At 52.9% G+C, this 16,941-nt stretch overlaps 2 protein-coding genes across 7 annotated transcripts in view; both read right to left on the bottom strand.

The window, feature by feature from the left end:
• Window positions 1-4,273: 4,273 nt before the first annotated feature.
• Artn (artemin) lies at window positions 4,274-7,543 on the bottom strand. 3 transcript variants are annotated; one of them, XM_048351116.1, is made up of 4 exons: window positions 6,949-7,543; window positions 5,622-5,686; window positions 5,124-5,266; window positions 4,274-5,045 (listed from the first exon to the last, which is right to left on the bottom strand). In XM_048351116.1, exons 2-4 carry the CDS (start codon window positions 5,682-5,684, stop codon window positions 4,502-4,504), a joined length of 750 nt encoding a protein of 249 aa, XP_048207073.1. In that variant the 5' UTR covers window positions 5,685-5,686; window positions 6,949-7,543; the 3' UTR covers window positions 4,274-4,501. The 3 variants fall into 3 exon arrangements, with proteins under 3 accessions (XP_048207073.1, XP_048207072.1, XP_048207074.1); XM_048351115.1 differs by lacking the exon at window positions 6,949-7,543 and having other exon boundaries at window positions 5,622-6,938; XM_048351117.1 differs by lacking the exon at window positions 6,949-7,543 and having other exon boundaries at window positions 4,526-5,045; window positions 5,128-5,266; window positions 5,622-6,938.
• A 2,226-nt stretch (window positions 7,544-9,769) lies between these two features.
• St3gal3 (ST3 beta-galactoside alpha-2,3-sialyltransferase 3) overlaps window positions 9,770-16,941 on the bottom strand; it is a 170,090-nt gene continuing 162,918 nt past the window's right edge. For 2 of the 4 annotated variants that reach the window (XM_048351114.1, XM_048351113.1), the window contains 3 exons: window positions 14,234-14,380; window positions 13,877-14,023; window positions 9,770-10,804 (listed from right to left, as the gene is read on the bottom strand). In XM_048351114.1, the coding sequence (XP_048207071.1) occupies window positions 10,715-10,804; window positions 13,877-14,023; window positions 14,234-14,380 (384 nt within the window). In that variant the 3' untranslated portion in view covers window positions 9,770-10,714. Of the gene's footprint in view, window positions 10,805-13,184; window positions 14,024-14,233; window positions 14,381-16,941 lie in introns of those variants that run through there. The other 2 variants (XM_048351112.1, XM_048351110.1) reach the window with 1 other exon arrangement.

Raw genomic sequence — 16,941 nt, 5'->3', positions numbered from 1 at the left:
GTGAGGCTGCCAGTGAGCATGACGAAAGCTCTTTCAATGAAGGCCCTGTAGAAACAGATCTCTTTCTCTCTCTCTCTCTCTCTCTCTCTCTCTCTCTCTCAACTATCTGTCGTATATCACAACATCAATTTTTTGTGTGTGTGTGCCAGTCCTGTGGCTTGAACTTAGGGCCTGCACACTGTCCAGGAGCTTTCTTTTGGCTCAAGGCTAGTGCTCTATCACGAGGTCTGCATTTGACTTTCTGGTAGTTAATTGGAGATAAGAGTTTCAGACTTTCTTGACCAGTTGGCTTCAAACCACAATCCTCATATCAGCCTCCTGGGTAGCTAGGATTACAGGCGTCAGACACCAGTGCCCTGCACAACATCAATTTTTAAGTGATGTGATGTGTTTGGACCAGTATAAATATGGTATGAATGGAGATATGAGATAGAAGAGTGGAGAACAAGGTAAATAATGGGAGCCTGCCTGAGTACAGTTGGAAGAATCAATCCGGTTACGTGACATTGACTATAGATAGAATAAGATATCAGTAATGAGGGCTCCCTCAAATTGTTTACCAGAATTATGCCTTAGTGACCTTTTCTATCACTTTGGAGAGGGTGCATAGCTTTCACTGGGTTCTTTGAAGGACCCCAAAACTCCAACACAGGTTGAGACCCATTGTAGTGAACAACAGGTGAATGGTCACCTGACACATTCTTTTAAGCCTCTTTTCTGGTCACTCAACTTTCTACCCAGCCTCTTTTTTCAAGCTGAGACCTCAATCCATAATGTTATTCCACATTATGTGTCACAGGGCCATCTGGCCAGGGACAAGATGGCAATCTCAGACAAGAAAGCAAGTCATTGACAAGAACATCTGTCAGCCATGGCAGCTTTGGGCAGGGGGCAGCTAGTGGAATCTGGAACTATGATTCAATGGAACCATCCAGATGAAGTGGACTGAAAAGAGAGGTTTAGGTGTTTCCTGTAGATAGAAAAACATTCATTTCTAAGTTGCCTATAGTTTTCGGTCTTGTAAGACAGATAGCCTTTTGGAAACCATGCCCTAGTTCTAGACCACTGAAGAGGAAATATTTCTGGTTTCACAAATATGAAACAGAAACCAGTGAGAATGGAGCTACCAGATTCAGGACCCCAGTGAGCTTCCTGGTGTGATCATATAATAGGTTACTCTGCTAGGTTGGATATGGAGCAGCAGCTCTGCAGTCTGTTCCCTTTGTGGGCTCTGGATTGCTCTGGTCTGCAAACTGAGCTACTTTTTGTGAGCATGTGTTCTGGGAGAGGTTGTGGTTTTCCTCCAGAACTTTGAGATGTTGGGAACTACAATGTATCTTTGAGTTAGAGATTGACTCATGGACTGGCAATTTGGCCAGTGTCAAGACTTGCTGGGTGCTGGTGGCTCATGTCTGCAATCCTAGCTACTCAGGAGGTTGAGATCTGAGGATCACAGTTCAAAGCCATCGCGGGCAGGAAAGTCTGTGAGATTTATATCTCAGCACCAGATAAACAGAAAAAAGCCAGAAGTGGCACTGTGGCCCAAGAGGTGGAGTGCTAGCCTTGAGCAAAACAAAGCCAGCAACAGTGCTCAGACCCTGACTCCAAGCACCAGAACTGGCAAAAAAGAAAAAAGCTGGAAGTGGTGCTGTGGCTCAAGTGGCAAAGTACTAGCCTTGGGCACAGAGAAGCTCAGGGACAGAGCCCAGGCCCTGAGTTCAAGCCCTAGGTCCTGTGAGAGCGGGGGGGGGGGGGGGCGGGAGGGAGAGAGAGCACTTGGAATGGTCTCTCATCTGACCTTCTGACTGTGAGCATTTTCAAAGGTGGCCTCCATCATTCTCCTTTGATCAACTCTAAGAGCAGCCATGTCCACTGGCTGGCAGGCCATAGGGGACATGGACACGAGGCTAGACTGCAGTGTCCTCGACAGAGTGTTCCCAAACCCAAACCACGCCAGAATTGATGGAATGTTCTTGCCAACCCTTAACTTGCAGGATTCTCTTTCTCTTTTGGTTTTACTTTATTGTTATTATTATTGGTGCCAGTTCTAGGGCTTGAACTCAAGGCCTGGGTGCTGTCCCTGAGCTTTTTTGCTCAAGGCTAATGCTCTACCACTTGAGCCACAGCACCAAAAAGCTGGCTTTTGTGAGTAGTTTATTGGAGATAAGAGTCTTATTGACTTTCCTGCCCAAGCTGACTTTGAATCACAAACCTCAGATCTCAGCCAGGAGGCTGAGTAACTAGGACTACAGGCGTGAGCCACCAGCACCTGGCTATGCCCCTGCACTTTTTATGCTCAAAGCTAGTGCTCTACCACTTGAGCCACAGCTCCACTTCTAGCTTTTTTTGTTGTTTAATTGGAAGTAAGAGTCTCACAAACTTTCTTGTCCAGGCTGGCTTCCAATTGAGATCCTCAGATCTCAGCCTCCTGAGCAGCTAAGATTACAGGCGTGAGCCACTGGCACTCAGCTTTATTTTATTTTTTATTTCCATATGTAGCCTAGATGGGTCCTGAACTCCAGATCCTCCTGTCTAAGCCTTTCCAATATTACAGCTGTGTGCCAGCATGCTTGGCTTTATGGTATCATCTTCTTTGGTGTGCGTGTGTGTATATGTGTGTGTGTGTGTGAACTTAGGATCTTGAATTGGTTTGGAGGCAGTGAGAGGACAAAGGAATGTTTGAGGACTCAGAAATACGAAGGTTTTGGAGCACCTAGCACTATGGGAGCACAGGCAGGCAGCTCACCTTCTTGACGCAAAATGGGCCTAACCCTCAGGGCTCCTGCTGCTCCTCACTAGCTTGGGTTACAGGGCACCTGATACCAAAGCAGGCAGGCTCATGGGAAAGCAGAAGGATTTGTACCCCACTCTCAATCCTGTCTCTCTCTGAGGGTGCTCTTAGCCTCCTCTGACCGTAGCTTCTGTGCAGATAGCTCGTAAATCCTGCCCCGACCTTCTGCCTCAGCTCCAGCTACCATATCCCACTGCCTCCCAACAAGAAGAAACATCACATAGGTCTCTCAAATACAGAAGCCTAGGATATGCAGAAAACAAACACCTCAATGGAATCATCTGGTCTTTGGGAGATGACTGGGGACTGTGGGAGAGCAGGGTCAGCACTAATAGGCCGCTCAGGTGAAAGTGTGTGTAAGGTCCACCGAGGGAGGGCTCCATGCAGATGCCCCCCACCTGGTTAAGTCCCACTCAGTTACCTGGGTAACCTGCAGACCTGGAGGCAGTTACTTCCCTCTTCCCTGAGGTCACATCCTAATCTGCCTGGCCACACCCTCCTGCCCTAGATAAGGCAGGGTCGGATGGGGGTTGCCCTTTTTTCTCTCCAGCCATAGGCCAGCAGTTCGGTAATAAAGTTTTCTTGCCTGCCTGAATACCTTTACCAGCTACCTACTTTAAAAACCTAACAGTGTGTACCTCTTTCCTTTCTGTTCTTTTACATGGTATTTGTCAAATTGCATTTAAATAATTATGCACATGATTACTTGTCCCTCTTTTCCTGTAGGTTTATGTTCTTTCCACTTCTGTGTCCTTACTGCCTACCCAGTATTTGTTGGCTGAATAAATGAATATCCTGTTTATCACCCAAAATGCAAGTCCCTCTGGGGCCCTCGGTTCTTTTCCGCCTTCCTAGCCACCCCCCACCCCAAAGCTCTGTGCTTCACTCTCCTACACCAGTTTCCCCAGTGTACCCTCTTCCTACCCTCAGCCTGTCTTCCAACGCTCTCTTGCCATGGGCTGCTTCATGGAATGACAGTAGTGAGCTCCCTGTGCAGGACCATCTGCGAGCGGAGGCAGTGTTTGTACTAGTCAGGTGCCTTCAAAACAGTTCCTTGGATGGTAGGCCACTGATCCATGAAGGTGGGGAGAGGCAACCCATGGTTGTCTGTGTTCACAAAGCAAGGACCTCGGGGTACCACTGCTCACAGAAGGCTCTATAGTTTCCTTTCCTACTGGCAATCCAGAACCCAATGCCAGGGACTGCACGGGCCGCGTGAGGTGGTTTGCAAACACGCCTCTGCCACCCACTCTGCTGGCTTCTCAGCCTCCCACCCCAGAGGCTGGGGATGAGGCAACAGCCGGAGACCTGGGCCAGGCCTGTCATTGCTGAGTCAGTGAAGAGAGTGATGGGCCAGGTCAGGGCACATCTCCATCCAGACGCTCCTACCCACCCCCCACGCCCAGAAACACATCTGACAAACCAGCAAGGTAAATAAATAACTTAGAAATCATAATAAATAGGGGTCCAGTTCCCACGAGTAAGTACAAGCTCCAGCACAAGGCGCTTTTCAGCCATGTGACTGCAATGTGTCTCCTGGAAATTCTGTTCCTTAGGGCCTGGAGCCGTGGCTGGATTCTCCAGAGGATGACCCGTGCCAGCGGCTGGGAGAAGTCCGCCCTTCGGTCTCCATAGGTGCGGTCTCGGGTGTCCGCAGGGCTGGGATCGGCGGCAGGGCCCTTGGCCCTTCATCTCAGCGGCCTCGCATCTCTAGCTGATGGCCCGGGGGAGTCGGGACCCCAGGCCGGGCAGAGATGCGGGTGGAGCGCGCGTTCTCAGCCCAGGCAGCCGCAGGCGGTGGCGGAAAGGCGGTCCACGGTCCTCCAGGTGCTGTTCACGTCCATGAAGGAGACGGCCTCGTAGCGAGTGGGCCGGCAGCAGGGCTGGCTGAGCGGCCGGGAGCCGGGGGGCGGCCGCAGGGCGCCGGCGTCCAGCAGGCTGGCCAGGCTCAGGTCGTGCGGGGAGCGCGCGCGGCGGCAGGAGCCGCTGCAGAAGCGGAACCGCACCAGCTCGTCCGAGCTGTGGCCCAGGCCGAGCGCGCGCACCGGCACCAGCTGCGAGCGCAGGCGGCAGCTCCGCGCCCCCGCCGCCGCCGGCCGGCCCTCCCGGGGCTCCGCGCGCGCCGCGCGGCCCTCTCGGGGGGCCGCGGGCAGTGACCGCGGCGGGGACTCGGGCGGCGGTGGCGCAGGTTGCGGAGACCGTGGCGGCGGCCGCCGGGTTCTTGCGCTGCCGCACCAATGCGCCGAGCGTCCCCCTGGAAGGAGACAGAGTCACCGTCACACGCGGGCCCCAGGGCCAGTCCCACCCCCGGGCCGCCCCCTTGCGCTCCCACCTACCCGGGAGGGGACCCGTGGGGGGCGCCAGCACGGGCGCGGGGCCTTCGCGGGCGGCAGGGCTGCGGGGTGCAGGGTCCAGAGAGGCCTCCGTGACGCTGCTCAGCAGAGCCAGGGCTGCCAGGGTTGGCCACAGGGCAGGCTGCGCAAGAGACCAAGTGGAGCGTCAGCGAGGAAGATGGCACCAGGCTCGCTGGGCTGCGGAGGAAGGGACTCAGGGATGGGGCTATCCTCAGTTGAGATCAGAGACAGGCTGGGCTCCTGCTTGGGTAGCTGGAGTATGGGGAGCTTAGGTTCAAGAATAATGGGGGGGGGGGGTGGACACAAGGACCATCCGGAGGAGTCTTGATCCTTCTTCTTTGCGCCTGGTTCCAGTCTCCTTGACAAGTTCAACTCTCACACATGACCCCTGACCACCAGGTCATGTCTTCTCCCTTCCCCAGGCAAGTCACCCTCTCTCCATACCAGCTGGTTACTTGCTGAGGAAAATCACTCACCTGTCGATTAGGCCAGGGACAGTGGGGTCTCCAAGCTGTGTGGTCTCCAAATCCAAGTTCCATCTCTATGAACATCAGGAGTTCCCATCAGCCTCTGTTGACATGTTCCCCCACCCTCCTCTTGATGGAGTTCACAAACTGAGGGATGATTTCTGTTTTGGGGAGGTCATCCTTCCACCTCAGTGTCTCCAAGCTAGGAGGTTTGGGTAGCTAGACTCAAAAGAAGCAGTTGCACTAAGAACCTTACTTATGTGTAAAATGGAGCGATTTCCTCTTTCACAACTTCACACGAGGTAAATGGTTTAATTTCGTTTTTCCAGATTAGCACACAGGACTAGAAGAAGGCCACAGATTAGTCTAAGATCACAAGGGCAGAGCCACATAACTGTGCCTAGAGGGGACCTGTTTTCCAGAGCCTTCCTGCTCTGTGCTGTAGGCCTGAGCTGCCAGGATTGGCTGGAGAAGGGTCCCACATCCAGCTTTCATTCCATGCAACAGAGGAGGAAGCAAAGGCCTGGAGAATAATTAAGAGCATCTGATGGTCACTCTGAGGGTTATCTAATGACGGCAAGGCCTATGCAACTTGCGCCTCTGACTTTTCTATTCTGGACCACTTGTGCCCTCTTTTCTAATCACTAATGTCTCTTAGAAGCCAGATTATTAGGGTTGATGGTCCATCTGAAAACAGGAGGCCTGAGCCATGACTTCTGATGGCCACCAGGGGGCAGAGTCTGCCAGGCCCTGCAGACCCAAGTGGGAGGTGAGCTTAAAAAAAATCCTCATTACTCTCAGGTCTCAGCTCCCCCCCACCCCACCGCCCCACCCCAGCCAGTCAGCCCTCCATGCCAGCCTGGCTGTAAAGCTGAGCTACCCTCAGAGCTGACCCAGGCCTGTCATCTGCTTCAGCCTCCGGTAGGATCCAGCCTTGTGCTTAGTTTCCCCCAGGAACCATCCTTCCAGATACCAGCTAGCCCTGCTTGAGTCCTGCCAGCTTTTGTGAGCCCCGTTGGCTGGCACTCTCAAGCATTGGGGCCCCCAAACCTTCATGAGGCCTCCTTAGCCAGCCTCCTTGTGGGGTCACAACACACAGAATGGCTGCACATCTGTGGGACAGGCCTCCCACTTCCTGAAGTAAATAGTCCCCCAGGGCCAGGTGCGTGCCTGTTGGCCAAGCGGACTCAGGGATGGAGAGCAAACCAAGCAGGGCAGCCTCGGGGGCCTCTGCGCTAGGGGGAGCCCCGGAGCACGTCCCTCCTCTCCCTTGCTTTTGGGGCTACTGGATCCTCCAGCAGTTGCCACCAACCCCCCCCCCCCGCCCCCGACTCACCACGGGGGGTCCCGCACGACGTGTCTTCTAGGCACCTTTCCCGGGACCAGAGCGTGACCTTCCGCGGCGGCTGCGATGGCTCATGCCCCGGGCTGTGCACCTGGCCCCGGCAGCCACTCTGTGCCCTGCAGGGGCAGCGGACGCAGCCGGGCTATAGCACCGTCCGACCGGCGGCCGAGGGACTGGGAGGGCTGGGAGGGGCGGAGGGCCGAGCTGAGAAGGCCCGAGAGAGGGACGCTGAGAGGCGACGGCGGCGAGGCCGTTCTGCCCCTTCCCCCGGGCCCGGGAGCGTCCAGCCTGCGAGGGTGGGCGGACGGCGGGCTTACCTCGGGTGCGGGGCTCCGAGCCCCAGGGGCGGCCGGGGCTGGGGCCCGAGGGACTTGCTGCTGGCAGGGCCCGCGGGCCGCGTCTGGGGGCCGAGCCCAACTCCATCCCTTAGCAGCCTCCTGCCTGCCGCCGTCCGGTGTCAAATTCCAGCCCCGGCGTCACCGGATCCCGGGGTGGGGCCCAGGGCGCCCCGGCCCCGCCCCACCTTCCAGGGCTCACCTGGCCTCCCCACCCACCGGATCCGGTCCCCACCGGCCTGCCTGGGTACCCCAGGTGGGTGACGGCCGCGGGCTGCGGAGTGGAGGACGCGGGCGGCGGCGGGGCGCGGGAATCGGGAGTTCGCGAAGTTGGGGGGCCGCGCCGAGGGCCGGGCGGGGGTGCCGGCGGGCTGCCCCGCAGGACGGCCGTGCGCCCCGGGACTCAGTCCTCACCGATCTCCACCTAGGGCTTTCGGGGTTCCGGTCGGGTCTGTCCCGCCGCCCGGTGGGAAGGTGTGCCGGGGCTGAAGAAGGGGAGGGCCGCAGAGGACGGGCATTGGCGCTGCGGCTTGGAGTGGAAGCTGGAGGCTGGGTAGCATTTCAGATGCCTCCTTACGGCAATGTAGCAGGTGTCTGAGGGTTAGGTGAGGGTCAGGTGTCCCGAGGGCTATGGCTCTGAAGGTCCCACCGAGTCTGGCTGAAGACCACCGAAGAGATCCACGCAGAATGTGGTCAGACACACATTTTTTGAGGTGATTGTGGAGAGCAGCTTGGACACAAAGGAGACAGAGGTAGGGGTACCGCTAGGAAGCTGCTGGGGCCCGAAGATGGTGCCTGAGTGGACCAGTCCTCCACACACCCTTTTGGGAAGTGGAGCTGTGGCTCACGAGGTAGAACTATTGCCTTGAGCAAAAAGGCCAAGCAAGGGAGAGTTCAAGGCCCTGAGTTCAAGCCCCAGTACCAGTATTCCCCTCCCCCACAAAAGGAACTTAAGGGCTCAGCATACCCTTTTGGAAAGCTCGGTTGGTGGCTGACTAGATGGGGTGAAGAGGTAGAAAGGGCAAAGGCAGGCCTTTGGCTTTGTCCTAGGTGAGCACACAGGGCAGATGCATTCTGGGAGCCAAAGCTGGGGTTGGGAAGGGCACAGTTTGGGAGCAAGAGCTCGAGTTCAGTGTTAAACAGGTTGAGTTGGAAAGGCCTGTGTATTCTCCTAGTGGAAATATTCTGGGAACAACTAAACTTGTAGCCTGGAGCAAAAGTGTTGGGTTGGCAATGCCAACTTGGGAACTGCTGACCAACTGACACATAACTGGAAGCTGTGGGTGAGGACAGGTGCTCAGGGAACGTGTGTGGACCAGCTGTACCCTGGCTATGCCTGAGAACCATTGTGGATCTTGAAGAACTACCCACATCCGGGCCCCACCCCAGAGGTGAATCAGAAGCTCAGGCTAGGCAGGTAGTTTTCCAGATTGGCACAGGTGATTCTGGTATACAGCCAGGACTCAGAACCATGGGTTTTACGAATTTTATACAGTGCCAGGAACTATACAAAATTCCCCTCAGCCTGAAGTCTGACTGTAGAGAAATGCTGCTGCTGCGGGCTATTCAAGGCTCCACGGGACTCCATAGAACAGGAGGCTGATTGAGAGCTTGCCCTCTCCCAACTGGCTGGCCAGTTGGAGCAGCTTCTCTGGGGCTTTTCAAACTCAGGATCTCTACCAACAAGCTTGTAGTCTAGGCTCTGTTCAACACTAGTAGAACCATACAGGTAGGAGCTGGCACATCCGAGTTGTACGAGGCCATTTCCAGCAGAGTATGGAAGGCATTCCTGATTTGCCTGTCACTGTCAGGGTCTTACTTCCCCTGAGCTGAGGAGGCTTCTGCCTGAGGACAAGCCATAAAAGCAAGAAGGGCACATGAGATGTTGCTGTTCTCTAGGATGGCTAGGTATTTTTATCTTTAGGAGGTTTACCAGTGGCAAGCCCAAGGGCTATATCGCTGCTGAGATTTACACTGGCATGGTATCTGCGACCTCACTTACTGCCACAGTGCTGGCCTCCTTCAGGAAACCGCAAGTACAGGAGGATGACGGGTAAATTCTAGGGCTGTGAGGGTAGGCTGTCTTTTCTGAAGTTTTCCAGGGGACGTGTAGGGATAGGTTGCATGCCTTCTTGTTTGGTGGGGTGATGAAGGACAGTGCATGCCTGTGTGGTAATGGTGGAGGTGGGGCATGTCCTTTCCAGAGTGAAATCTGGGGTGCAGGAGAGAAGGTCTGTGGGCTTCTCTGTGCCAGGGCCTCCAGCTGGTCTGTCTCTCTCAGAGAGAGGATGTGGGTGATGGCAGACAGGAGATGCTCTAGAGCCCTCTAGGTGGATACCAGGTCCTGCACTTAACATGGGATGTGGAAGAAAGCCAGGAATCTGGGCTGGAGATAAGGCCCTTGGGTTGAGCATAGCTGCTGAGGCTCTAGTTCCCATTTCTTCCAGAAGAGTCAGAGAAAAGAAAAGGAGGCCTGGTTCAGGGAAGAACTTTATTGCTTCCATGAGGGTTGTCTGGCATGGCTTCCGGTCTGGTTAAGGTCCTTGGGTCTCACTTCCTTCTGGTTCAGGTTAAAGGCAGAACCCAATGACCTGGCAGTCTCATTGTGGAAACCCAGAACAACTGACAAGTTGGTCAGTCCAGGCAGGGGCAACGTCCTCTGATCCATACAGCTGGGCAGGGGTGGTGGGGGAGGAGGAGGGGAGCCATTCCCACCAGGCTGGGCTGGGCCTCCCCTCCTGAGCCTTAAAAAAGTTCTGTTCTAGCCCAGGGGCTATATTGTTGGCTCCAAGGGATGGTTCCAGGGTTTCCCTGTGGGACATCGTGGGGGCTGGTGAGTGGGCAAACCCATCTTCTCCCCAAGGAAGGCCAAACAACATCATGAGCTGGAAGGTGCTGGCATGAGAGGCTGCCCACCTCCCTGTGGCTCCTGAGTGGGGCACGGTCTGGCCATGGCACTCCTACCCTCCCAAAAGCTCACCGGTACCACTGCCTGATGAGCCCTCTAGAGGGCCTCTTTCTGCAAGGCAAGTGGCCCAATCTTGACATCTCTAATCTTATCTAAAAATAAATTATCCCTCCCCCCTCCCCAAATTCATGAAATGATAATACATCAAACACTGATTTAGAGAAGTGATTCCAGCAGCAGCCATGTGGCCTAGTGTCCCACTTCCTGCATGCTGGGCCTGCTGGGCACAGCTGGGGCCTCCTGGCCCTCTGGCTTCACAGACCCAGGCTGGGAGACCAAGCGCTGGTCTCTGAGGCTGGCCTTGAACAGACATAGCTCTGGCTGCTTTGCCAAGGCTTCACTGCTCCCGGGGCCCCTTGGCACTGTCCTTTTCTGGGTCTGGAGACTCAGGCACGGGTGGCTATTCCTTTATCCTGGTGGAGCTGGAGCCTCTGTGGCTAGATGCCGCGTCCACTCAGATGCCACTGCTTAGGTCGGTGATAACACGTGCTTTCACCAGCTTCCGAAGAAACTCTTTCTCTCGCTGGATGTTGTGTGTCCAGGACTGGGAGGGAAGAGAAGAGATGGGATCACATGGGCAGTCCAGGTGCCCCGTCAGCCTTCCTCAAGTCACCACCCTTAGGAGCTCTGTGACTGTGGAAACCTGCAGGCACATGCTTGTCACCTGCTGTGCCTACAAATCAGGATGACCCTGTTGCAGGATGCCCTGATCTGTCCTTACTTCTTAAGATGTAGACTAACCCTTAGCCCCTCATGACCATCCCAGCGGAACTCTGCCCTGGACTCTGTCCAGGTCCCGGGCCATCTAAGATTCCCAGTCCTCCAGCACCCAGGAAGAATCTTGTTTCCTCATACTCCAACCCACAGCTCTGCTGGCAGCACTCAGGTTCTAAACAGCCCAAGGGAGGGCAGGTGAGTCACTTAAATCCACCAGCAAGGGGGTGTGGAATCATTCTCTGACCTGATGCAATCTCTCCAGGCCTAGGGCAACTGATGAAATTCTGCCTCTCATATCACAGGAACCAAGGAGCTTGAGGAACAGAGCCTAATCTTTCTGTGTGCGTGTGCGTGTGTCTGTGTTTGCCCGCGCTTATGCATGTGTGCTGTCTCTGAGCTTTTCTGCTCAAGGCTAACACTCTACTACTTGAGCCACAGCTCCACTTCTAGTTTTTTGGTGCTTAATTGGAGTCTCATGGACTCATGGACTTTCCTGCCCAGGCTGGCTTTGAACTGCAATCCTCAAATCTCAGTCTCCTAAATTGCAAGGATTATTGGTATGAGCCATTGGTGCCCCACTAATGTTCCCTTTTTAAATTTATTTATTTATTTAGAGACAGAGTCTTGCTATGTAGCCCAGGCTATCCTTGAACTCAAAACTGTCCTGCTTGAACTTGCTAAATGCTGGGATTACAGATATATGCTACTATACCCATAACTGTCAAGTAATAATTGCATATATTTATAGGGTACAGTGTACTGTTTTAAATTATGCATATCATAGTAATAATTAAGTCAAGCTAATTCACATATCCATCACCCTACATAACTATTTTTTGTGTGGTGAGAACTCTTGACTACAGTTCACAATGAGGTACTGCATATTGCAAAGTTGCTAGAAGATGTATTTATTGTTCCTGTGGAAATTACAGGAAAGATGCTTGCTGAGCAAGCAATGAGCTCACAGCTCACAGCTCAGTCTCTATTTCCAGCCTAGATAGTTCTGCCATGAGGTGGGTTACTATAGGAATAGCTTCACTCTCCAGCTACTGCTCAGCATCTTCTCTCCCTCTCCTCCATGTCGGGAGAGAACACTTATTAGCACATGGGTTCTGCAGTCTTGTCAGGCCTCGGTTCAACGTTCACTGTAGCACCCACACCTGTGGAGCTGCTTTCACCATGTCCAGTCACAGCCTAACTGCTCCCTCTGATGGCCACTTCCCACAGCGTCAGTGCCCTATGGGAGACTCCGGAGACCCCCTCACCCTGTCCACTGGACAGGGTGCCAAGATGGCCGTCGTGAGCCAAGAAGAGGCCTTCATCATACACCAGCATTGCCTTCCCTGGATCGTGGACTCCCAGACTCAGGACTGTGAGGAATACGTTTCTTGAAGATTTTAAAAGCCAAGTGTACTAAGGTATTCTGTCATAACAGCCAGAGCAGGCCAAGATAAACTACATTAAAGCTTAATAACATATATGGTAACCGAAGCTGTAGATGGAGATGTAACTTTGGAGACTAGAGTAAGAAAATGGAGCCTTAGCTAACAGATCAAAACTGGAAATGAGAAAGCAAATGAGAGGAGGGTGAATTAAAAAAAGAGAGAGATAATAGAAATGACTCAGAAGCCTGAGCAGAAAGGACTGATCAACGACAGAAACAAGTGTTCCTGAGAGATCACAAAAGACGACTTGTGTTCACTGGATTGGGCAGCCTGAGGTAGGTCACTGGTGACCTTGTTGAGAAATCATGTCAGGTGAGAAGGGGGATGCTGGGCTGAGTGGCAGCGAGGAGCAGAAAGGCTCCAAATGGGAGCCACTCAAGCTCTTTGTACAGCTTCAGCTTTTTCCCTGGAGGAGGATGGCTGGGAGCTTGTGAAATGTGAGGCTCAAGACAAGTGTGATGGGGCTGGAAGGAGGCAGGTAAGGAGACTGACAAACAGCAACGAGGGCTGGTGGGGACCAGAGCCCCTGGATTCACAGAAATATACATCTGGGGCTGGGAATATGACCTAGTGGCAAGAGTGCTTGCCTTGTATACATGAAGACCCAGGTTCGATTCCCCAGCACCACATATATAGAAAACAGCCAGAAGTGGCGCTGTGGCTCAAGTGGCAGAGTGCTAGCCTTGAGCAAAACGAAGCCAGGGACAGTGCTCAGGCCCTGAGGCAAGCTCCAGGGATGGCAAAAAAAAAAAAAAAAGAAATATACATCTGCACCCCGGATGTGCCTCGAAAAGCTGCTCAGGGCACTTGCCCAAGGAAGGTCTCCAGGCTTCAGGCTGGGGCCCTGTGGGAAGCTGTGGCAGAAGTTAGGGTATAAAAGGGTTCAGTTTCCCTGTGAGATCCTCGCTATGGAGAAAACTGCCAGGAGATCTGGCACTGTAGAAGTACTTATGTGCTACGGACAGCAATTCTAGGTGATAAACAGCCCCTGGGCTTGGTTCCAGAGAGGCGGTTTGGAGTGAGGAACTTCCTGGGATGGATGTTCCTCTGAGAGAAGGCAGGGATCATAGAAAAGGATGATGTGAATTAGTTCCATGCCGCAAATATGATGCTGGGGTGCAACAAGGAGGGACCAGGTACAGGTACAGAGCAAGGGCAGAGAAGGCATCAGGGCGGGAGTCCAGCTCCAGGAAGGCAGTGTGGGTTTAGAGGGAAGTTGGGAGGGAGGAGTGTAGGACCTCGTTGGTCAAAGTCCTGCATGCAGGGTGGACCTCCAGTGACTGCTCAGCTAAGGGTAGGCAGGGCCTTGGAGTTCTGGGCAGCCAGAGCAACTGCTGGCTCATCCCATTACCATTCCTGTGTCCACATGCAGTCAGAGCCTGTCCTCTGTACCGGAAGCTCCCCACCCCCAACCTTGGCTCTGCTGAGGAATGCCCCCAAGCCCAGGCCCGAACCTCTTTGATGGCTGCCATGCGCACGGTCTCATAGTAGTGCAGGGGTGCATTGGGAGTACTCATGTCGTAGCCAAAGCCTGCGACAGCCACCTCATCACAGCCGTGTAGTGCCATGGTCACTGCTACGCTTCCAAGGGTCGGGATGTTCTGCAAGAGGAGAGGAGGAGTGTAGAGTTCCACTGGAGGACTGAGATCTCACATGAGCTCCTCAGAACTAACTCAGCTCCATGTCCAAGCCCTCCTCCCCACAAAACTACTTCCCTGGGGCATTGCCGACCACCCTGCCACCTCTTCCTTCCTTCGTCACCTCTGCCAGTCCTCCTCTTCCCCTCTCTTACAAGGGCCCATGAGTCTCACCCCCCGGCCCATGAGGCCATTGTTGAAGGGCAGCCCGATGAGGGTGAAGGCGGCCTCTTGGATGAAATACGGGTTGAGGATGCGAATCTCAGGAGGCTCCTTGGGCACGCGAGTGGCCACAGATTTCCAGAAACCATCTGAAGCACTCTGTAGACACAGTGTAAGAGAATATGAGCTGGGCATGCAGCTAGCTGTGGGCCTAGGTGAGTGGAAGGAACCCAATGTGTGTACAGGCAGATGAGACATGGGTGGAAGAAGAGGCAAAGACAGGGGCTGGGGATATGGCCTAGTGGCAAGAGAGCTTGCCTCGTATACATGAGGCCCTGGGTTCGATTCCCCAGCACCACATATACAGAAAACGGCCAGAAGTGGCGCTGTGGCTCAAGTGGCAGAGTGCTAGCCTTGAGCAAAAGGAAGTCAGGGACAGTGCCCAGGTCCTGAGTCCAAGGCCCAGGACTGGCCAAAAAAAAAAAAAAGAAGAGGCAAAGACAGTCCGTCAGGGGCCCCTGGTAGAGACGAGCCGGTACGGGAAGGCCTTGGCATGTGAGGAGCCGTGGGATGTGATGGAGACACAGTGAGTAATGGTGAAGGGTGAGTAGATGGCTGGCCCCAGTGTGTAACAGAGGATATGAAGTGCGCTGCACCTTGTCGGGAGTGCTATTCTGGTCTGAGGGGATTCTTGGCCCAACAGGAAGACACAAAGGTCCAGCTATCCCGCCTCCCTAGGGCAGCAGCTGGGGGACCACCAGGAGCCTGCCCTCTCTCGCCTATCTGCTCTGCTGAGTTCGCCTCCTTTCCCTCCTGCTGTCTCTCCTGGCTCTCAGTCAACTTTGCTAAAGTAAACCTGAAAAATAAAGACAGAATGTGAGCTAGCACACAGGACAGCAGAAGCACCACCCAGATCACATCCCTGCTCTGTCACAGGCGGGAATGGGATCATTTCTCCATCAGAAATCTTGGTCCCAAACTGGAAAGGTATCAACTCTGAAACCTGACAGCTCGTGTCTGTCCCAGGGTCATAACTCCTCTCCTTTTAATCCTCTCCCTTTCTCTTGCCCAATCACACGAACATTTCTGGTCACCCAGCCCACCCAGAATACATTCACTTCAATACTCTGTTGTGAGCTCACTAAATACCCAGCCCCTCCCCAGACTGAGGAGCCTTCACCTTGGGGTCAACCCATTCTGCCCCTTTTCCTACATTCACACTTGTGCTCCTAAGAGAAGCCAAGAGCACCAACCAAACTGTCACTTCCTGCAAGTCTATCATCTGCATAGAAAACACAGAAGAATTAATTAAATTTAGAGTGGCTAAGGTAATTTAGTACACTAAGAGGAACTAATGAGGTACAATAAAAAAAAGAGAGTCCATTTGCACTGTAACAACAAAATCAAATACTCAGCAATACAGTTCAGAAGTCTTTGAGATCTATAGGAAGAAAATTATAATCCTTTACTGAGATACAGATGATCTAAAATATGATATGTGTATGACCTATCATATTCTTGGATGGGAAGGCTGAATATGAATATAATACCAACTCTACCTAGATTAACGTGTAAGCTTAATACAATTATAAGGACAATAAAAAAGATTCTAAAAACCTACCCAAAAGAATTAAAAGGTAAAACTAATACCCTTTAATTAAAAAGTAGGTATTTAAGCTGGGCACTGGTGGCTCATGCCTATAATCCTAGCTACTCAGGAGGCTGAGATTTGAGGATCGAGGTTCAAAGCCAGCCCAGGCAGGAAAGTCCGTGAAACTTTTATCTCCAGTTAACTACCAGAAAACCAGAAGTGGCGCTGTGGCTCAGAGTGGTAGAGCACTAGCCTTGGGCAGAAAAGCCCAGAAACAGTGCCCAGGCCTTAAATTCAAGCACCATGACTGCCCCCCCCACCAAAATAAAGTAGGAAGTAGGTATTAGTGAGTATTATATATTTAGCACAACAAAGACACACATGTAACAATCAAGAAAAAGATAATTGGAAGAAGGTCAATATAAGTTATGATAAGACCAGCTCTATCATTGATGGGAACAAGTGATATTTGAAGATCTGCCACTTGGGGAAAAAGATTCATTTATTTCCTCCTCTTATAGCACACACAAAATAAGTAAATATATGTACACATACACACAGCACAGCACACAGCCAGTCCTGGGGCTTGAACTCAGGGTCTGGGCACTGTCCTTGAGCTCTTTTGCCCCAGGCTAGCACACTGCCACTTGAGCCGCCACTTCCCCTGTTTTTTGTGTATGTGGTACTGAGTAATCGAACCCTGGGCTTCATGCATGCTAGGCAAGCACTCTACCACTAGGCCAAACTCCTGGCTCCTAAATAAGTAGATATTAAGATGAAAGAAAATTTAAACATTAATGCAATAGAACAACAAAAAAATCCTGACATGGGGTCGCATGCATGTACTGGGGAGGCAGGAGCAGGATGTTTTATTCCCTAATGTCCTCTCCTCCACCTGTGTGATCAATCCTACCCAACCTCTGCCTCTTGCTCTTTTTTCTGACTTAAAACAAAATAGTATACAGTATAAGTGAGCATGACCTTTTGAGGTGATAAAATAGGGAGTTCAGACCTTTAGTGCTGAGATGCAACTTTAGCTCCCATCATTATCGTGTGAGCTAGGCACATAGTAGTTGCCTTATGGACAAACAGGAGCACAATTCCTATTTACCTTGTGGCCACTGTGAGA

This window comes from Perognathus longimembris, chromosome 7 (genome assembly GCF_023159225.1).
Source record: "Perognathus longimembris pacificus isolate PPM17 chromosome 7, ASM2315922v1, whole genome shotgun sequence".
Classification (NCBI taxonomy): Eukaryota; Metazoa; Chordata; class Mammalia; order Rodentia; family Heteromyidae; genus Perognathus; species Perognathus longimembris.
Note: the sequence above shows the minus strand (reverse complement) of the source record. Positions and strands in the feature narration are given on the sequence as shown.

What these genes read in the sequence shown, in the direction of transcription:
- Artn (XM_048351115.1), bottom strand. Translation starts at nt 5,696, where the DNA reads ATGTTCATAGAGATGGAACTTGGATTTGGAGACCACACAGCTTGGAGA. An exon ending in GTCCCTGGCCTAATCGACAG is followed by an intron (nt 5,267 to 5,621) that starts GTGAGTGATTTT and finishes TCTCTTGCGCAG; the next exon opens with CCTGCCCTGTGGCCAACCCT. An exon ending in ACGGGTCCCCTCCCGGGTAG is followed by an intron (nt 5,046 to 5,123) that starts GTGGGAGCGCAA and finishes GTCTCCTTCCAG; the next exon opens with GGGGACGCTCGGCGCATTGG.